Source organism: Bemisia tabaci, chromosome 4 (assembly GCF_918797505.1).
Source record: "Bemisia tabaci chromosome 4, PGI_BMITA_v3".
In the NCBI taxonomy this organism is placed as follows: Eukaryota; Metazoa; Arthropoda; class Insecta; order Hemiptera; family Aleyrodidae; genus Bemisia; species Bemisia tabaci.
In genome coordinates, this window is record NC_092796.1 from 30,418,044 (window position 1) to 30,440,995 (window position 22,952).

The 22,952-nt window shown below is 35.7% G+C and overlaps 1 protein-coding gene across 2 annotated transcripts; it reads right to left on the reverse strand.

Annotated features, from left to right (window-relative positions):
* Nucleotides 1-1,197: 1,197 nt before the first annotated feature.
* On the reverse strand, nt 1,198-22,904 carry Synj (synaptojanin). Of its 2 annotated transcripts, none has more exons than XM_019050559.2 (21): nt 22,453-22,904; nt 21,289-21,375; nt 20,352-20,619; nt 19,646-19,810; nt 19,078-19,222; nt 18,150-18,323; nt 17,332-17,501; nt 16,913-16,994; nt 16,182-16,334; nt 15,613-15,769; nt 14,713-14,895; nt 12,896-12,989; nt 11,830-12,017; nt 10,737-10,882; nt 10,169-10,306; nt 9,309-9,483; nt 8,717-8,907; nt 7,988-8,158; nt 7,386-7,530; nt 6,629-6,708; nt 1,198-5,989 (listed from the first exon to the last, which is right to left on the reverse strand). In XM_019050559.2, exons 1-21 carry the CDS (start codon nt 22,577-22,579, stop codon nt 5,648-5,650), a joined length of 3,381 nt encoding a protein of 1,126 aa, XP_018906104.2. In that variant the 5' UTR covers nt 22,580-22,904; the 3' UTR covers nt 1,198-5,647. The 2 variants fall into 2 exon arrangements, with proteins under 2 accessions (XP_018906104.2, XP_018906096.2); XM_019050551.2 differs by having other exon boundaries at nt 12,896-12,995; nt 22,453-22,903.
* Between the last annotated feature and the right edge of the window lie 48 nt (nt 22,905-22,952).

Below are 22,952 nucleotides of genomic sequence, written 5' to 3' on the forward strand. Positions count from 1 at the left end.
CAATTTTTACTTGACTAGACTGACAGTGTAAAATGTAGCATCAGACTTATTGATTTACTCTGAATTGGCTTTTTAAAAAAATCGTCTTTTTGGTCTCCTGATTAATCTTGCAGTTGCAGATCGTCATTACTTGATTGCGCCTGAATGGTGATGATCAAATTAATTTCATGTTTTCAAGCCATTCCGTCCCAAAAGAACATCCAGATTAAGGTTCTAATAACGTAAATCCATCCCCTCCCCCCTCCTCTCTCTCTTTTTGCTCACTGTCGACTGAGGATTGTATGCTTTAACTTTTGTAAAATTAACTTGAAATAAATTTTCTATTTTAAAACAATTCTTTCTGAAATTTTCTTATAAAAAGTTGCTTTCTCTCATGGCTTGTTGCCACCGTCCATCCATTGTTTGCATCTTTGATAAAGCTCAAGATAACAGAGATTCGAATCTAAAACGTAGACAACTGATGTAAAATCAAGGAACTTAATGAACATATTTTCAGTCTCTTAAATCCTTCCCTAGGAGACATTTTTGAGGGGGCACCTTTTAGTTTCTCAGGATTTTCCAGACTGGTGATGGGTGATTTTCTCAAAATGTGTGATATTGACTTCATATGTATGTATATCAAAATTATATTTTGAAAATTTGAAGGAGCTCTCTGATAGGAGCAAATCCATGGCTCAAGTCGAAAAATTAGTATCTCAGGTTGGATGTTGCTTTAGTTTCAGCTGATATTTATTTTCTGAGAGGAAAACTAACATCTAGTTTCTGAGATAAATCCTGTGAAGTTTCCTCACTAATTAAAACAAAAATGACATGAAATCGCAAGAATTATAATGATCAGTTTCCCATAAAAAAATAAAACACGGTCGGAGATTTTCTCAAATAGCAATTGAGATGCGCTTTCGCATTTAGCCATTAAATTTTTAAACTTCCTCCTAAGCAAAACCTATAGCTCATGATGCTGTTTTTAGTTCCATCCCTTCCATACTGTCAATACCGGATTGTGCAATTGCAATTCGGATGTATTCATGCCAAAAAGAACTATGTGCATGTACTTTGCCTGCAACATGGTTTCTTTCAGCATAAATACGTCTATTTAATGCTTAGACAGTTGTTGGATAACATGATATTTTCAATACTTTAGGGCGTAAAAAAAGTTATTAAAGAGGATGTTCCAAAGCCAAATTTCAAAGACAGCAGTGATATATTAACAATACTTTTATTTGTATCTGACTTACTGCGAAGGATCAAGGACACCTTAAATAAGCATTTAGCCCTTAATGATACTGGAATCAAAAATAAGTCGATGAATTTTACTGGTCATACATTAACGCCTTCATAGGACTTCCATCTATTCTGCTGGGTTTCCTGCAAAATCTAGTTGTAGACCAACTCTTCATCAGTGTTAAAACACCGAAGAACTCATTCCATTGAGTGGAAATGGGACACGACATACCAGCAAGATAGTCCTCAGTTTAATTTTCACCTCAAGCCAGCTAACTTACAGTAACTGGTTTTGATTTAATTAAAAACGGAAAATATTGAGGAGGGCATTGAAAGAAGCGCACCAATTACTCGCATTCATAAAATAAAGATCTGGTAGAGATTTAGAGGAGGTAAGATTGGGGGGAATTCCCTCTGTCGTTTCATATTTACACTACTGCCACGACTTGAATTAGAGTTTTTATAATGATTTAATGGACCAGATTTTTAGAATCCATACATATAACTTTAGTTCCCGAATCATCAAGGGCCACAGGCCCATAAAAAGTGTGTCTTTTCCTTTTTGACATTTTTTTTTTCTACACTAAGTAACAGATCAATGCACACACTGACATGAGGGTGCTTAGAAAGTCTCAAGGAAACTAAATATTATTGGAATGATTACAAACGGAGAGATGAGAAATATCTGGTGATGACTCTCATCACTAAAACACCATTTTTCTGGGAAGATTCAAAACTTTAGCCTCCTATTAGGGGGGTTCCAGCACCCTCATCTTCACAATTAAAGGATTCTGCACAATATGCTGCTTCACAGCTATGGATTAGCTAGGTACATGATTAAAACTGAAATGACTAATGTTTGATTAAGCAAAACAAGAATACAGACTCTGATAGTAAAATAAAGTCTACAACAACAACAGGCAACATTTTGGACTTTGTAAATTTAAATGCTTGCTTGAATCGGATATAAAGGACAGACAATCTTCATGGCCACCATTAAGAGATTTTGACGGTGAAACTCCCAAACAACATATCTCGTTTGCAATGTTTTAAAATCCCTGCTTCTATTTCTTGTATGAAAGGCTAACAAATCACCATCACTTCTTGAAGTTTGCACAGAATTTTCTTCACACATAGAAGAAAAATCAAGGCAGTTTTTAAGAATTACTAATGAGTAGTTTTCCATTTAAAAAACAAGTATAACAGGAAGTTTGCAACATGGCAAACCGAGATACATAGTTTGGTATACCATCGATTTGCAGTGACAAGGTTCAGATAACTGGTAAAATAATTTTCTATTGGCAGTTTAAAACTTATAAGACCTCTTTGCTCCGCTGCGTTCACTACGACCAGAGGGTTTGCTACACTCTGGAGGTCTCACAGAAAAAATGTAAGTAAAGAGAGTATCTTACTATCATAACATCAGATTTTTTGTTCAACTGAAGTTGAATAATTATGACACAAAGAACGTGCACGACTAATAATTTTGCTTGCACTTTAACTGGACCAGTTTAAGTAGGGAGAAAATATATAAGTGCACTGGCAACGTTGCTGAAATTGTTCAACTTTCTCTTCACCACAGAAAAAAGAAAAGCGAGAGAGACTTGCTAGAGAATTCCTACTTTAAATAAACAATTTTTTTTTCTGTGTGTGAAATGCATTATAATGTCTTTGAGACTACATGATATTGAAAAAAAAAAAGAAAAAAAAATAGTTTTCTTTTCCCCTATTGATAGTATTTAATTCACAGAGAGCTTTAGATATGGCTGATGTTGCAAATTTTTTTAACGATAAAGAAAAAAAGGAACAGGTACAGTTGAGTTCATTAAAAAACTAGGGAATGTAATGTTTTATCCCTTGAACTGAAAGATCATCATCAATAGGAGAAAATATACTTAAATCTACAAACAAATAAGTAAATTGAAAGAAGTCAGAAAAACAGCACCTAGCCATCTGAAGCCACCGAGATTTAACAAAATATTCTTAATCAAACACACCCCAGACAATGATTTAATTTTTTACACTTGATGAAACATTGTCTGGGAGACAACATTGATAATGTGGTTATTAGTGATTTACTTTCCTAAAACGTAGATGTACTTTGCATTATGAAACAAACAAATCTCTTGTTTTTTCAAGGAGAATAGGACAGGAGTGCGCTGCGTTGGCTACAATAATATGCTCCTCATTTTTAAAGTCAGAGATAATGTTTTCGTAGCTCCGAAATGAGGTTTTCTAATTAAAGCTCAGCAGTATTCTTTCTTAGGCATCAAAAAGGAATAAGTAATAAGTAATTACAATTGAAACTCTGGACTTCGGGAAAGGAAAGAAAATATTTGCAGGATGAAAAGTGTAAGAATCGACTCATCAGAATGAAATTAACAGAGCAAGAAAAATCAAATTTAAACTCACATTCATTTTTGTTGAAAGGGGAAAAAATTAAAGCCTACATAATTGTCTTTCATCGTGGTCAATTCTGGCCCTGATGATAGAACCATGGAGGTTTTGAGAAGCGCCATTTCTTTTTTAAAATATACATGAGTTTCAGTCAATGATTTATTGTTTATTTCCTTTTTTTAGGGCTCATCATTCATCACCTTGGTGTTTATGCATTTTTTTCTTACATTATACAAAAGGGGGTTTGATAAAGAACTTATTATTTACCAGAAATATGAATTTCTGAACGGCATCAGATGGGAAGGTTATAACAGCTGACAAAGGATGCCTAACAATGTTGTAATAATCTAGAATTCCAATAGTTGAGGAATGTAAAGCACCAATATTTTTCCATGCACGCGTCAATGTCACAGTTTTTGTGACAGCTTCTGAAAAATTCAGCTGAGAACAAAATTAGCCTATTATCTGAACTTCCCTTATGCAGGAAAATAAGAGAGGAAAAAAAAAAACTGAGGAAAAAAAAATAACAGTAGGGTACCTCATTTGTTGAATAAATTATTCTGAATTCACGAAGACTTAGTTTCTTGCAACTAATCCAAACAAAGAATGTGTGGACACAATTAGGGAACCTCCGCCATCAGAGAAACTTAGATAGGTACCACAAAAAAAATAAATAAATAAATAAATATAAAAAAAGTAAGAGGAATCAAAGAGCCCAAAAGGAGGCAAAAAACTTGACTTAAATATGAATTTACACGATGTCTACAAAAACAGACACTATACACGGAGTTAAACAAAAATCATCATACGTACAATAATACTAAATATTACAAACTTAACAGGAATCATCGTTCATGACTTGGAACAGATAGAAAGATGTAAAGATATGATCTAAAAACAATGATTATAGCAGATACATTGTTATTGAGGGTACAATGCCAAGCAAATAATTTTGATATAGTTGCATAGACGTTAGGCTAAATTCAGGTAAGGTTCATCTGTCGTACATCAAAATAATACAAATGCAATCTTCAAAAACTTTTAAGTAAGAAAAAATTCAAATTCAAAACACCATTCATTTACTGCTTTAGCGTTTGGAGACATTTTCATTCATGGATGCAATCCTCTATTGTCTCAATGAATGACAAAAAGAAGGTAGTTTTGAGACAAATGTTATAATATTAGGTATATAACCATTCCAAAGTTAATCATCGATGCAGTCAATTTTTGCTCAAACTTGGCCTAACTATCTATGCACATTTCAAATAAAGCAGTCATCATGGAATTCATAAAAACAGGAACATAGAATTTCCAGATGAGATCATGGAATATCGGGCAAGATTTTCATTTCATACGGTTGCTTGAGAAAGCCCAATCAAAGTTAAAATAAAAATAAAAACTATGGCTTGTTTGAGTTATTTCCTCTGTAACACCTCGGAAGATAAGAGTGTCCAAACTTTTCCATAAAATAACTGCCAGCAGACATTTTCATAAGTACTTATTTTTTAAAAACACGAAAAATATAATTGTAAGTTGAATTATTATCAGGGGTCTTATCAAACTAATGCCAAGCAAGAATTTTACAAAAATTAAATTAATGATCTTCAAATATATTTTGCCAAGTTTGCAACTATTTTGTTTGACCTCTCTTCACCAAACTCCTTTATCTACTGTGGAGTCCGCATATGACTTCAAAATGTCAATATTCAACATATGATCATATGATACACAGGAAATCAAACTAAATCTTCTACCGCTGAACTACTTTGTAAGTAATTAAGTTATTTTTTATACAAAAAAATAAAAGGTGCTCCTTGCTTACTTTTACGTGTCTTTTTTATCATTGGATGAAAAAAAAGATACCTACTTTTAGTCTAAAATTTGTTGTCGGCAAATCGGAAAAGTTCGAACTTTCAGAAAAAGACAAAATTTGAGACAACAGTTGCACTGTGCCTGGATTTATCTAAAAATTCCAATTCAAAAAAAGTCGTGTTCACGTGAGTATAATTTTATGAGGAATGCTTGAAGCTTAGTTGGGTCGAGAAACAGGTCTAGCTGGAAGAGGTGGAGGACCCCCGCTACGAGCCGGGATGGGAGGAGGGGCCTCGCGGCTGGGGATTGGTGGTGGGGGTAGGGTGCGATGAGGGAGCGGCGGAGGGTTAGATATCACAGGTGGTGGCGGTGGAGGTCCAGAGGGAATAGGGGCACTCTCAAATTCTTCCGACACTATTTCTTCGTAGATTGCAGAGTCATTTTGTGTGATAGCTTCCAGCTCATCTCGCAGGAATGCACCACCGGAAATCGGCTGTTGATAATCAGATGGAGGTGGCGGTCGAGGGGGCTCTTTCACGGGGATGCTTAAAACGCCAGCCTGGTAAACATAAACATAAGAGGAGCTCATTGTCAGTTAAAATTACAAGAAAAGGATTGGGTTACAATTCAAGGTTGCTACGATTTCTTCATCTTCAAATTCCCTGACCTTCGAACAAAAGTTCCGTTTGTATTCTTTTTTATTTATTTCACTTTGTTTCATTTTTTTAAAATTGTTTAGTATTTGCTCTATTTGGTTATTTACTTATTTTATTTTATTTTTCTTGGATACACTGTCTTTTGCTAAATTTGGACAAAATTTCCATGTTTAGGGATTGAATGATAGAAAAAATCATTCAGTAGCTGGTTAAAAGATGACAAGCACTAAAAAAGACCAAGATAGGTAAACAATTGGAAGATCAGTGATATGTTTCAGTAATACATAGATGTGTCAGAAATGCACTAAATTTCCCCATGGATTCCTGGAATTTCCCGAATTTCCAGACTGCCGGCAACCCTATAGTTTTATTTCTTTCGTAACATCTCTGCTTTTCTCTAGTATTCACCTGAGGGCCGCTGCCAGCCATCCTCCCTTTCTGCAGGACAGTGTTTGCTAAACTTAAGCGGTAAAATATGTGATTCGGAATATTAGTCTTACCGAAAAATTCAATTTCAAGGAAAAAAATAAATTATTGATTACCTTGACTTTAGGTCTTGGTGGTTGAGCAGGTCTTGAGGGGGACTTGCACCGATCCACAGCTCTGTGACCTGGACTGAGATCTAAACAATTGAAAACACATAACATTAAAATTACAAATTAAAGTGATGATGACTTATTTGTTTCTGTGTTTAATACAATGAGTGCCACACCATCCAATAGGATCCGACAGCGGCTGGTTCCATAAAACCACAAAAACAGGCAAAGTTGATGTAGTTAGAAAACTGGCAAGAAATCTTGAAATAATCTTCTGTCACACAGCAAGTTGATATATAGCAGTTGTAGCCCTCTACTCAAGCGGGTGCCAACTTCAGCTTGAAGAATATTGGTAGCTATTGACCAGCGCTGGCTTCACGGAACAAGGAGCCAAAAATGCATTTGCAGTCGACATTAGCGGTGTTTCCAAATCTCTGCTCCTAGTTTATTTTTTCGAGGAGGAACAAGCCAGCTTTATGGCTTGAAATTCAACAGAATATTCTACTAACAGAAAAGAAAACTCAAGAAAGTTTTCAAAAAATTACGTTGACTTGTTTTCCGAGGAAAAAATAGAGTATGACCGGAAGTCTGCAACATCGCAAACGGAGATATGTGATCTCGCATCTTAGCTATTGATATGTAGCAATAGGTGATTTTATAGAGGGGCAATGAAAATTTTTTATTAAATGTTTTAAAAATAGTTGTTATCATAGAGCCCTCTTTCTGTTCAACAAAATTATTTTGGGTTGGAAAGGTAACTTACCAGAAACAGTGTTAGAGCTGGCACAGAGGTTTGAAAACGAATCACAGAGAGATACTGTATTGGCAGAGCAAAATTCTAGCTCGTGCATGACTCGGTCAACCCAATCAGGAGTTTTCAGACTTAAATGTAATTTGTAGCCACACACCTGCAACAGAGTTGGAGACACGCATGAACATGGTAATAATATTTCATTAAACCTGAGGGACCTTGCAGAGAAAACCCAAGAAGAATTCAATGCCTGCTGAATTTTGATGTTATTTGATATGATATTCTGTAAAAGCTCCTGAGAGTGGTGAGCTTTTAAAATCCAACTTTCTGTGTGTTAATGTTGAGAAAAGCAGGGCTGAAAAATATGATGAGCCGCCTATCATGGCTTTTGTTGCACATGGCGTGTTCAAAAAAACATCTATCAAGGTAGATTAAGGGATCCACAGCGGATATGCAGGTAGAAAGAAATATAAAAATTTTTCTACAAGATAACTTTTGAGCCGTTTCAAAAGATTTTCCCACTTCACGATCCTGCTTACATAAACTATAGATCTGGGTATTCTGCTATTTTTGTTATATTTGACTAGTAATAATCTTAAGGGAAAAGGTCTGACCTGAGTGTTGGCTTTTTTGGCCGCAGCAAGAGCAGTTTGTCCATCTCTGAAAGTGACCCACATCGTATCTTCTACAAATCTGACTAAAACAACTTCCCCAACTTGCGATAACTCTTGGAGTAAAGCTGGCATTAACTCTTCAAACACATTTTCTTCTTCATCTGTCTCCACCTGCAATACAGACAAAAATACGTTCACCTTTTATTTACATTATTGTTGTGACTAAATATTTTCATAAAGAATCATATGTCTTTAGCACCTTCAGTGCCATTAGTCTATTGATGAAAAATTTGCAACGAGCTCGTAGAGGTCACTGATAACTGCTAAAAAAGAATATTTTTTAATGATTTTTAGACATCAAAATGAACTACATTGCAGAGAGATCAGCAACATCTTATTCTTTTACAAAGGGGCACACTGCCTAACCCCCAGAGGATGCTTTGCGCTCTCTAACAGGCTCGATTTGTGGGCCCCAGTGATTTAATCTATAAAGAGCAATCTCATTTGGGGACTAGTGTCATGTTACATACAGTTTGGGCCACGTTTCTTAGGGTTAGTCTCTTGTCAAAAAATAAACGTTTATATAATTTTAATGGGAGGATTCACAACTTTATCATGCTGTATAAAAAAGTCATAGATCCAAAATCTGAAAAGAGTGGGCTCATCTGCTCAACCCATGAGTATTGCTGAGTTTTACAAAGACTGCTGAGAAAGAAACCAAAGACAGACCTGTACGATGATGGTTGAGTCAGGAGGGCCGAGGTCCTGAATGACATCTTTCAGAACTTTCGCCCGCAGATCAGGGTTCACCTTGTAAATCTCGATATCGATAATTGCAATCACAGGACGGTGATCACTTTGTTTCAGTTCTGCCCGCCCGTAATGAATCAGTCTGCCATGGCTCCAATCAGGAGGTAAGTCTGAAAATCATCCCAAGTACAATCTCGATGACAAAATTCAAGGGAGGAAAGTAAAAGAGATGGCTTCTTTAGGAGATAACAGGTGTCACTTGGCATGATGTTTTCCAATTTGAGCATCTTACCGATGCTCGGTTTTAAAACATTTAAGGATAGCTCTCTTTGTTGATGCTGATGAATAAATCGAAAACAAGTTCTTTAAAAAAAGGAAAAAATTATCAAAGATGAAGGGACTGCAAAGCATTAACTTAAACATATTTTCAAAGCTCTACGTTGTAGTTTATAGAAAAAGTTGAGAAAAATCACAGAATTCTGCTGAGACTAATAGACTTGCTTGAGGAAGTTTTATGTGGAAAGTTTAAAACTAAGAGTTTGAAGGAGAGAAAAAGGACCATAAAATATACCTGAGTCGGGATGATGTTTTCTTCTTTTCCATAGAATTCTGTCAGTCCATGCAGGGGCACGACACTTCTCGCTTGTGTCATAATCATCAGAAAATAAGTCATACTTATAAGTGGGAGGAAAAGTAATATCACCCTCGATGAAGTTTTTGAAAACGTTTCCTGCTTCTTGTTGTTGCTGTAAATGACGTTTTGAACATAGTTAATAATATGGTTCAAAAGAGAAGAGGTTCCTTTATACGATTCCTCCTACCATGTTGTGCTCTTTTCATTTTTATCAGGCCAAAAGATGAATAAAAATTCCTGTCACGTTAACTATTGCCACAGTTTTATATGACAGCTGTCTGTGCCTGGCTTGGGGCAAGGCAAAATCACAATGGTTTTATAATGATTCTTTCCTTTGGTGGTTGCCATGACTTGATTTAGTGACTTCATTGGGTCAGATTTCATTAAAAGAGCAATTAGTCTTAAAATGTTGAAAAATTGCATGAAAATGAGGGTTTCAACAGAAACACAATTGGACGTATTTCTGTTAAACGGAACCAAGCGCCATATCGAGTTCCTTTTGAGGATTTTAGAATCCTGGATAGCACGTTCTATCAAACGGAACTAAGCACCATGGAAAAGCATTGCGAGTATAGGACGGAACAAGCATTGCGTTCCGCAACACCCACCAATCCAAGTCCCCCTCTCCCTTCCCCCCCCCCCCCCTATGGTGTTCAGTTCCGTTTGATCAAAATACGTCCAATTAAGAGCACAAAAGAGCTCCTGAGTTTATTGAACATTTACTCATTTTTGCACAGTTTCCATTTCTATTCAATGGTACAAAAGTAAAAAAGAAGGCTGAAAAGGAATTCAAATACCTTCAGCTGATCTTGAGCCAGTGCTTCTTCTAGTTGGTTATTTTTTATCAGTTCTTTCAACTCATCTTTATCCATGTTAATGCGGTAATTGAAGTCTCCACACCAGAAAACATAATCGTGAGAATTAAGCGAACGGCCCTGCAACAAAGATAGAGGATGTTAAAAACATGGTTCCATTACTTGTAAGCTGGAATTGAGTAATATAGGATGAAATACTATCCGTAATTTTATTGCAAAACTGCAGATTTTCAGTTTTCTGTTAGCTTTATATAGAAACTGATCGACAAAAAACTGCAAAATCTTGATAATACAAATCTCTGATTTTCTGTGACAGCCATGATAAACTACAAACATTTGTGAAGATTTATTTTTTATTTTTTTAGATTTAATTAAGATATAATTTTTTCTCCGAGGAGCCGTTGCACGAATCTGTCAAGATATGTTCCTTCATGCTAAAGAAGACAAAATATGCTCTAACACATCTCAACAACTTTTGTAGGGAGCTAGAGCATGTATGCAATTTAAATTAAAACCAATAAAGATAAGAGGAAACTGAAAATAGTCAAACCATTGGAAAGGAGATTTTTCTGGTAATTTCAGCATAATCTGCATTTCGGTCTGCAACTTGAGACTGTCCGGCAGCAAAGTGACCGCAAACAAAACAAACGGATGTGGCATGAAAAACAAATCGTATTGCAACAGCGCCCTTGTTACCTGTTAAAAATACAGAGAGGATGGATAAAGTAAAGAGTGAAAGGAAAAATTGAGTAATTGTGGGGAAAAATTCTTTTTTGGGATAAGTCCTGGCATTATCAGAACTTTAAGTGTTGAGATTTTCATCATTTAGAAAATTGATGACCAAACTTCCAAACCACGTATCTTGGTTTGCAACGTTCTGTCATACTTAATTTGTAAGTGGAAAACTACTTGACGTTAATCCTTCCTAACTTCCAAGATTTTTCATCACTGTGCCAAGAAAGTTCTGTGAAAACTTCATAGAATGATAAAGATTTGTTCTCATTCAGACAAATTACATAGAATGATAAAGATTTGTTCTCATTCAAACAAATTAAATGGGAGTGGGGATTTTAAAACACTGCAAACCGGACACTAATTTGAGAGTTTCAACATTGATATTCTCTTTATATGATGTAATAAAAAAGACTGGATAGTCTTTCTGGGTAACGCTTTTCAGTTTAAGGGGATATTTTTTTCTAATTGAAGGGACAGCACTAAAGGTACCCAAGTCCACTGCTCAAGTCAGTGAATGATGTAGATGTGACGATCCGTGAAACTTGATCGAGTTCCTTTCGACAGATTGATATGTACATTTGGTTGCCTATTTCCTATTTGGATAGACAATTTCCACGACTTGAATACTGTGTCTTTAATATCCTGATTTAACTTCAGTCGGTAAAAAAAAGGGGAGGAAGTTTGAATGGAGACTAATAAGGAGAATCTATTTGGAGCATTTATGAGAGAAACATTTTTTCCATCGTTGGATTATTTCTCGGTTTTAAGATTATGTAACAGACATAGAAAAAATGTATGCTTGAATAAGGAAAAAAACATCTAAACGTTAGTTTAGTGCTACAAAAGAATATAAACGCGAGTCAATCCAAACAAGCGAGAGTCAGTAAAAAATAAAATGCCATGATTACCAGTTGCTCCTCCAAAACCAGTTTTCACTGAATCGACAGCAACATCTCGGATAAATGGCGTGTGTTCTGGACGGACGAAAACAAACAAACATACGCCGACCAGCTGGATGTAAGTTAGTAAAACATATTCATTATCTCGAGACAAGACTTTCTGAAGCTCTTCACACCAAAGTTTTGCATTCTCCGTGCTGAAAAAAATTTGTCATTCATTAAATAAAATACACCATAACATGGAAAGGATAGCCTTTTGGTACTACATAAAGCTGAGATCTTGATGAATTATTTGGTTAGAGTTTAAAATAAAATTGTCATTTAAGAATGCCTATAATTTTTCAATTACCTCCTTCAGATTTAACTTTCAAAAAATTAAGATAAATTGTGTCATTGAATGAGAATAAATGTGGAAAAAGAAGGGGTCATTTCAACATCATTAATTTTTAATTTTGGCTTTCATGCATGGTATTTCACTTGCTTTGTCTTATTTTGTGTGATAAGGGTTGTACGTTCAGATACCAAAAATGCAATATAATTTTGCTGTATTTACAATAAATAAAAAGAAAAGGTAATAATACCAACCTAACACTACTTAAATTACAAAGCAGCTTACACAAAAATTACAATTTTTTTTTTAAAAATACTGGATTGGTCTGAATAGAGCAAACTTCAGGAAGAGTGTGATAACTGTCTCACGAAAAAAAATGGCTCAAAATACCAATGAGTGTATTAGCAAAGTCTGAAGTTTCTTCTTGTTATATGATACTTTGTGTGAGAAGTTGCACATTTTCGAGCTTCTCAAAAAAAAAAAAAAAAGACGGGTCAAACTGGTTCCATGATTCCTCAAAGACCAGAAATGCCCCTGTAATGTGACAGTTTTTACTTTTTAAAGTACAGAGCACAATAATATATAGATCTCCACGGACTGTAATCGGTGAATTGATAATTGATGAATTATAGACTTTGTCCATGCGCTTATCGAAATTTTTAATCTTTTTTCTATTAGAAACAACTCTTATACTCACTCTACCTGACATTTGCAACAGACTAGTTGTGAAATTGGTTAACTTACCTAGCTGCCATGATGTTACTTGCATTAAGATCAACAATCTCCTCAAAACCAATCGCAAAAATATCTACGGGATTCCCTGGAGATTGAACATTTACTAGGACTGAAAAAAAACGAAAGACACAAAATTACAGCTTGGGAAGTTTGAAAGCGAAGAGAATAATCTGTTTAAAAGAATTGAGGTGGTAAAAGTGCGTACATACAAAATGGTCGGTAGGGAGGAAAATTGGAATTTGAGGATGTTTCTGTTGAGGGTTTATTGATACATTTATTTGCAAAAAGATTCTAAGATCTACTAAGGCATCAAAACTTGAAACTGAGAGGTCTTCCACTTTGCTTAAATTCAAGATCAAGAGTTATAAACAGAATCCATCAAACAAGGTTATGAAAAGTGCGTCAAGTTTTTTCCCATTACAATCATATAAAATGATTTATAAATGGTTATGAGTGATGGATAGGTTGAAATAAATTACAGAATTTTGAATTTATGTCTTTGGATGTTTAGTTTCTCTAATTCCTCCATCCATTTAATTTTTGGAAAGGGGATACATTACAATGCGGAAAAATTTGAAAACACTCACCAGGCATGGGAAAAAATAAAATCCAAAATGAATGATAGAACAAAGAAAGAGCTAGATTAACAAGCTGGATTAGTGTAGAGTTAGAAAGATTAGGAAATATCCCTAGTTGAAAACAGATTAACATGAGTTATTTTACTTCTAAAAGTTTCAGAAACTTCAACTTGTAGACGATAAATTACTTCATCAGAAAAGTCAGAAAGCTTAATTTCCTTGACCTTTTCTACTTCAGATGATTTTTTCAGTTCTTCTTTACATTGATGACTTGGTTTTAAATTATAACGTATACGCCCACATACGAATGATAAAGCTAGAATTACATATACCTCATCAGTTCTACTCTTTCAAATTACTTCTTATATTTCATTTGTAGAGGATAAAATGGACCATTCTGATAACTTTCATTTACACAGAATATTTTTTGCATATCAGAGAAAGAAAAAAAAAGATTTTTGAAGACGCCTGTTTCTCATGGTAAACATAGAGCTCAATCTTCATCAAACTGAAAGCTTCCACTATGAAAGAATCAGAATTGGGCTTCTCAAACATATTGAAGGCTAGGGAGCAATACTGCCTAACTGACTATTTTGGCGTAAACGAGTGAGCGATTTTGCCGGAGTTGATTCTACAGTACAAAATACGCAAGCTGATGTTTTTAGTTTTTTCCAGTTCTGCATAGGAGCGCTGTAATGTAAGAAAAATATTGCACATCTAACCTCAAAAATTTTTTTTTTTTTTTTTTTTTTTGCTGGTTTAGTGGCTTATATTCCGTTGGAACCTACAGCCATCGATAGACAGTATTTATTGTCCTTAGACATCATGGGATTTAGGCACATCCATGCTCCAGGCTTTAAAATTTTCAGGGATTAAGGCCGAGTGGAATCTGTTTCTGCAGATCCACTCGTCAGTTCCATGAAAATTTGTCGCCACCACCGGGATTCGAACCCGGGACCTATTGGCCTAGAGTCAGACGCGCTGACCACTAGGCCAACCTGGCCGGCAACCTCAAAATTAAAATGGCAAAATTCTCTCTTCATCCTGTAAAATTGTCAGATTGCATATGAGTAAAATTGTCCCTGTCGATGGATATTGATTAACAGGAAATTTTCCTCTTTGACTGGGCCTTTTATGAAAGCCCTCTGGTGAGGATTGGTGTTGCGGTGCATTGCAATGATGACGTGCTTTTATAAACACCTGGGAATAAATTAATAAGTTAAAAATGTGGGCAAACGCAAAACTTACAGTTTTTACTGGCTATGTCATATGCATCTAGGAGCCAGTCCGATAGAGAAGCATCCTTATACACAACACTGCGGAAATGTTTACCACCGTTGACGTTATAGGTTCCGACTGCCACCCTCAGACTTGCTGCACTCACGAATTCAGTATACCTTTTGCACATTTCACGCAGTACATTGGTTGGTGCTGGAAAATTTTAAGGAAAAATTTCATTGACAACACAGTAAACGGATTAAAGCTGATGGAGGGAAAAAGTATTGACTTTTACATGTAAGTAATTTAGACCCCGTTAAGCAATACAGCCATGTTGTAGTGGCGTGCGGTGACAACCTTACAGGTAGTGCAAGCCATATTTACAGTCAATTGGATTTATAACAAATCATTTTAATTCCAAGCGATTTCATCAAGTAATCTTGTTAATACTCATGCAAGTGTTGATTATTTTGGTTTGTTGGAAAACCATAGAGTACTTAGAGTCATAATATAAATGGGAGAGCTGGCATCATGTTCTGCTCGACGAGATCTGAGCGCGGTGTGCGCCGAGCTTAGGTCACTTTTTTGACGTGGTGAATACGTGGTAATTCCAATCTTCTTTGTTTACATTGGATGGCCTGGGTACATGCGTATCGCAAACAATCGATTGATCATGTATCGAAAAAGTGACCTGGCGTCACACTAGAGTCTTGGAATTTGGGACCTGGAAAATGTTTAAAAGTAGCGGCAGCTCTACCGCTTACATTATGACTCTATGTACTATATGTGGAAAACTCATAAGCCCATCTGATGATAAACTTAGGGTGGGGGAGGGGGATGAAGATGATGAGACAGATATATCAGAATTTAGAGGTAGAGACAAAACCTTCATTTTTGAACCAGCAAAACATATCAAAGTTTGAAACTTACCATGTAACATGTTAGAAGTTAGAAGCGTGCGTGCTCTATCAGCAAGTTCACTATTTAATGTATTTCCTAATAATAAAACATCTATGGCTTCCTGTTTACTATTGTCCAAGAGATTATTTTGAATAGTTCTTGCCGCAGATCTAGCACCATCCATAAGCTGGAAGAGAAAAGCCACATAAGTTTCTTAAAAATTGTTGCTGAATTACAGTCATGTTAGGTAATTTGGGAAAAAGGAGGTTTAATGGCATTAACCATGGTAAAATTAACAATTTAAGGAGCTTACTTTTCATGGCGCAAAATACCTTCTTCCCCAGATTTTTTCAAATCAGAGAGGGGGGGGGGGGGGTAGAAGCTTGCTATCTGTTTCATATTCAATTCTTTGTTTACATACTTTGCTTCCTAACCTTCAGCAGCGTAACAGTGGAGTTACGTTGGAAATTGCATCCTTAGTGAAAGAGTAATATTTTAGTATTATGAGCGTGCATGTGCGTTAACTGTTCCATTATAAAAGAAAGAATGGAAACTTGTATAAATACAGTGGTTAAGAAAAAAGAAAAGACTAGGCTCACCTTTGAGCCACCTTGTATTGCACCTGTCCCTGCATAAATTTTGCTGACCTCATTACCATTATTCACCCACATTTGTTTGTACACTTCTTCAAATCGTGATACAATTTGCTGTTTGTCCATCAGATCAAGGGCAGCCAACTGTTTCAATAAGACCTGAAATAAATTTAATAAAAAAAATTCACTCATACAAAAATTAGAAGTAGAAAAACCCTGCTGTATTCAGTTGATGACAATTTTTTCTTTTTGGATAAAACTGAATTTCGCCTAGATTGATTATGAACAAAGTTTGGGTTTAAATATGAATCTCTCATATAAAAAATAAAAAAATTAGCCATAATTAGCTGAGGTACAAATAAAATTCAGCAAATTTTTTGGGTTTGAAATGTATCTCACGATCTTACCATGAAAACTGTCCTCATTTCTACTTTTGCCAGCAGCAGTGTAGACCTGCCTCAAAAGTAAGGCCTTGTCCAAACAAGCACAGTTCGAGGAACTTTTTGGCGTATTTGGTCCTGAAACTTATTATGACTTAGCTAAAATTTAATCCACAAAACCTTGATTCTTTGAACTAATATGCCCAAAAGTTCCACAAGCTGAACCCTAGTGAACAAGGCCTAAAGTATACATTTTCAGATGATAATGCAGCATTAAATTTTTAACAAGAACTACGGCAAGAATTACTAAACGGAAGTATGATTGTTCTGAGTACTACATGGGAAGATGTGACTTACGTATAATCCAAAAAACGTTTGAACACAATTGGTACGGTCCAAGCAGTCCAAGCAATTAGTCCGAATTACTCCCTTTTGTTCACTAGAAAATAAAAATGAAAATGACGATTCATAAATTGAAAAAATTGCAGGAACAATTTAGACTGAGGGATGAAGAGGGACAAACTCAACAATGTTTGATGATTTGGAATTAAGTGTTAATTGACACTGATAACACTACATTGTTCATCAAACTTTACAATCATCTGATTGCAATGGAACAACCATCTACTTTTTAAACACACCAATGAGCAATTAATTTAAACATCAGTTCCGAACAGTCTTATTTTACCATATCATTGGGTTGTTTCCTTCCTCGAAGGAAAAATAGGAAATTCCTTAACATGCAAAGAAAGAAGAGGAAAGCAGAAATATCTTACCTCAAAACGCTAAATCCTTTTGAATAGAAAAATGAATGCATCTCGATGAATTTTTCTACTTTTGCCTTCAATTTACTCAGATTTGTTTGATTTCCACTTCTGCACTCTTGGTGGTAGTCGAATACAACATGGGGGATTTCATCCAGAAAAGGAGATGAATTATGGCTTTCCTGATAAAATATAAAAATTTGGTTTAGTAATTCATGTCAATTGAGTTAAGTTGAATTATTTCACTGTTAACCGGAGAGGATGGAAGGTTAGAGGCCCGACTCAATGCTAAGTAATTAAAACAGAAGCGCTCGCAGCGTGCTTGCTGGCGACGTATGCAACTACTATTTTCTATTGTTTTCCAGTGACTGGCAGCGGGAATGTTGCTGCCGGACCACCTTCACGTAGGCAATTTCTCATACATTGTCCGTCCACAACTCTTGCTTGGCCAATCAGCGCAGCAGTATGGGAATCCCGCTCGCTGTGCATTCTCGCGCCAACATATGCAACTTCTTACTAATGGCTCGACTTCTGTTTCAATTTTTCCCTATCCAGTCGGGCCTCTAACCTTCCATACTCTCTGCTGTTAACACAAATCCCATTAATTTTTGCACAGAAACTTATTACAATGGGGCTGTTGCACCTTTTTTGAAATTCATTTTTGGAAAATACATAAAAAATGAGAACGTTTGCAATTTTTGTTTTTTATTTAATCAAATTTTAGTCTTGCTTTTTTTATTTAATCAAATTTTAGTCTTGCTACAGCCCGTTTTACTAAGCCCGCCCAGAGCAGCTAATAGTAGTAAAATTATATTAACAAATAAATTTACCTGGAAAAATTGACTAAGAGTTGCCTCTCCTTCTTTACTTCCAATTAAACTAGTGCCTAGGAGATTTACGATGACTTGAGAACCGTATCGTTCTTTCGTCATCTTCATATGACGTTCAAAACCCGAGTAAGAAGATTCGAGTCCTCGAGACATTTTCACTTTATGAGATCCAACCTACAAATAAAAGAAAGAAAAAATATTGGTCAATTGATGGCTCAGCTGGGTGGATAATGATTGCCAAAATCTATAGACCTTACAAATCAAACAGTATGGATCTATCAGAAATGGAATCTTGGTAATATTATGCTAAAGCATGCTACAGTGTCGGTTAAACTGCATTGAAGATTTCTCTACAAAAGGTAACAACTCACACAAAGGTTGCTCTAATATCAGTGTTCTACTATGACCGAACACCATGCTCAAAATGTGCCTGGAAATGAAGCTCTGGTTTCTAAAAACTTTGAACACTGGCCAAAGGTCATGCCTAAAAGTCAGGCGCAATATACCGCAAATTATTGAAGCAGGGATGGTGCACCACTTTCAACAAGGACACAGTAGGGCGCAGTTTGAAATAGGAGCATAAATCAAGCATAATAATCGGTCGGGTGACTAATATAAAAAATTTCATGCCCCATGATGGGTGATACTTATGCATTATAGCCCCTGAAAAAATATGGATGGCTCCTAAAAATTTGGCTTTCCAGCCACAATGTCTTCTAAAATTTTATCCTGAAGATGGAACACTGCCTGACACACACTCTATCCTCTCATTGGATGTCCCTCTGGTATTCTCTGATGATAACTTTCCTGCCTCGCCCCTGGTTGGACCAGGGTCACCCTTGAATTCAAGGAAGCTACATTTGTTAAAGTCTTGATATTATCTTAAAGACTGATAAGAATAGAAATTGATATTAAGAATGAGTTTCACCTGAATTCCTGGTTGTTCCCAAAACAAAGGAACGGAGCCTCTTGTTTGAATAAACGATGTAACTTCATCATCTAGAAAAATAATTTGTTCAGTCTCTACAAAGTTCGCCACATGACCCTCATCATTGCATCCTCGGACATTAAATCTGTGTAAAAAAAAAAAGAGGTGACATTTCATTTAAACGGGTGGTAAAAAGCAGACTTTTAAGAAATTTAAAGAGTAAAATAACTTATTATTTTCGACTAGTATTTTGATTTCATAAACCTATACAAGACAATGTTAATTTTTGGCCATTGTCAATTTTTTCAGACGGGATACTTTGAAAAATTCAATTTTTTTTCACAATAATCATTAGTATGAGATGCAACAAAATTTAATTTGAAACTCTTAAAATTTAATCATTTGGAGTTTAAGGTTCTCTTTTATTATCAGAATTTAAAGACAGGATATTTTTTATGAAGATTTTTGACAAATCTCAGAGGGTATTAATGAATTTATTTCTTCGAATGCCAGTAATTAATTAAATAGGTCGAGTTGGATATGGGATGAAATTAGCTTGTAAAAGTACCTTGTTCCAGCCCTCTCACAGCTGAGCCTAGAAATTATGACAGCTTTTGCTTGACGATGTCCAACATAGACAGTGCGAATTTCAATGCTGCCACACATGGTCTTTAGCAACCAAGCATCACATGGGACACTAAAACGCAGCAAATGAATATGCAATGTTCTGTTCCTGTAAAAATAAGAAGAAAATCAAGAGTAAATTATAAAATTATCCTCTAGGCTTATTTTCTAGGGATGAGTTTTTGCAAACTTAAAGGTGAAAGCAACTTCCTTTTGAATTTCATTATTCTCTTAAATGAATGCTTTCACTTCTAAAATGCCATTAACATGTGATTGAAGATCAGTTCAATTAAATTTCTTGTCTTCGTTTTGTATCACAAAATATTGAGAGTGATCCAATATCTACATTCTCCTTACTATAAACCACAATCCAGTGCGAACCAATAAACTACTGTTATCATAAATAATTTTCCATGGATGGATGAAGAATGATAAATGAAAAACTTTGACTTTGACGTATAGAAACTAAGTACAGAAGAAGAATTGGATCCAACAAAAACTTTCCAATTATTCTACAGAGAAAGAGATAGATGCTATAAGAGCACTCAAACATGGGAATGAGGATTTTCGACCTCTTTTCTCTTTACATTTGGTACATGTTATGCTCGGATTTTAAATTGTATACTAAAGACTGCCTAAAGCACACTTACCAAAAGAATCTATTGTCTGTTATATTTGTTTTGCACCTGCGTTGAGCACACAGTGTGATATCTAGCGGCTCACTGGTTGAGGACCAGCTGAAATAAAATGTGCCCGAGTTCAACAGCTTCCTAACTTCTGATATTCGCTCTTCATCTTGAGCTTGGTTCCTCAGTGAGATGAAGGAGGTTTGCGTGATTCGAAATATTTCCGAGTCAAAAATTTTGCCAACCGACACACAGCCTGTTACCATTAGCAAATACAGGACGCTGGTTTCACCTTGAATAGAAACAGAAGAGAGTATTTTGTAACATTAGTTTTATTTTGAAGCTATTTAATTAGGCCAAAGGCTCCTGCAATGCAAAAAATTGCGAACAGAATGAGCCCTTTTCTGGGCAAATGGGTTACATTCATTAACATAGACTTTCAGTGGGCTTGTTTAAAAAATTTTCAGAATCTTCGGTCAGATGGTTCGTTAAAACTTTTATGTCATTGTCGTTATTATTTATCAGTAATGTCCTTGATGCTTTTAGACTAATTATGTGCAATAAGTATCGGAGATTTTTTTTTCATACCTATGATTGAAAAGCAGAAAAAAAGGTTATGACTTCGGAAAATTAGAGGTAGCAAATTATTGTTAGCTCCGAGTAGAAAAGTTGCAAAACTGGCAATGGAGAGGGGAGCTCACTCTCCTAACAGATGTGAGCAAGTATTTTTGGGCCAAATTCACAAAATATATTAATAGAATAATGATCCCAAGGGGGAGAGGGTAAGCGAGGAGGGTAAAAGGAAAGAATCAATGGAAAAAACTTTGGATGAAAGACAAATTGTACCAGATGCCCTTGTTTATTTTGGAAATATACATGCCAATAAAAAGTCCAGAACTCCTCAAATTCATAGAAATCATCAGATGATAAGTTAATGAGAATATCGATGTCATATAATTACCTGCATTCAACTGGAGAACACCTAGACAACCATAAGCATCCAGAAGTTTTGTGTATTGCTTCTTCACAAAATCACTTTCATCTTGAGCTGCAAAAAGATTATATCATGAAAGTGAATAGCTTTAGCAGAGTATCCATTCAAGCGACTTCTCTTTTATGAACTTTTATCTCTGGCTCATAGTTAGGGAATTTTTTTTTAGGGCAATAGCTTCAGGCCCCAGCATCTGACAATATTCTTAATTCTGAGAAGGCGTCAGGTGCCTTGGACTGACAAATGAATGTCAAACTTTAATAATAACTACTTCTCTCCATAAAATTTGATCTATTAGCTTCAGAAACATGATTCTCAGTTTGAGTACAGGCTGTCTTTTGATTTCTGACTCTAGTTCAAAGATAAAAATGATCATAATTTACTTAGGGACATAACAGGTGCTGATGCGTGTTTCCTAGTCTGCAGCCCGATTGTTGAAATAATGTCAGCCTGACAGGACAAGACAATTTTTTTTTCTTGATCGTCAACTTTTAGGGGGAGTTTTTTTAGGATTGGGCCAGGGTGGCTACCGCCACCTAGAATACCTTAACTTCACCATAAAATATACCACATTTCGATGTCTTATCCAGCTGCTTTAAACTTTCAATAATCAGCATGCAGGTTTGTTAGGGAGCACCTCAGTTACCAAGATGTGTAAGAAATAATTCAGATAATTTTTTTCTGGATTTTATGGGTACATCTTTTTGTATCTAGCATAGATAGAATTAGTCAAAATTTACAGAAAATTAAAGTTTCTTCTAAAACTTCAATGGGAAAGCAGAAACATTAAAAATCACACAGGTGCGTTAACACTCTTTGAAGTCTGTACGTTACTTGGTACACCCTGAAACAATTAAAGCCAAAAACAAATCTTGGATTGTTTTGTGCATAGCAAATGTTCTCCTAAAGTACGACATTCACCTTGAAGTATTAATCAACTCCCTAGCTGTTGGGGAGTAAATTGGATCAAGTTGTTTCACTTGATCTCTTTATAAAACAGGTGTATGCTAAATATTCAATTTAACAACTATTGGTTCCCACTAGATAAGTCGAGATGATCCATTCAGGGAAATGGCATTTGGTTGGGATGAATATCAGTGCGAGCTTTAGCAAATAAACGCATAAAATACTCACACAAAACAGCGACAGCTTGTGATTCAAAGAGAAGAGATTCATTCCGAAACCTGTGCTCCAGTAGAACACTGTACGGACTGGGAGGCTTGACCTTCTCCAGAACTCGATACGCTTTGCCCATAGCCATTTTTAGAGGAAAGAAAACAAATCTGCTTTAGATGATTAGAGATAATAAGCTACACTAATTGCAGAGGGCATAGTAGAAGTTCCCAGAGAAAGGGGTTACTTGCTCAGGGTGAAACACACTCAAAGTTGGTATAGTGAGGTTCCTAGAGATTCGATAGCCCTTAAATTAATATTAGCGCGATTGAGGACATTGTGAAAAGCAATTCTCATTATAAACTGAAGCAGAAAAAGTCTTAAAAATACTTTAAAACTCGCCAACCACAACTCAGTGTCACGGTAGCGAACAAAAACTGATAAAATGACAACAAAAACGCCCATAGGAGTGAGATAAGCAGATGGAAGAGTAGTCAAGTGATGAAATTTCGCCTGGGAGG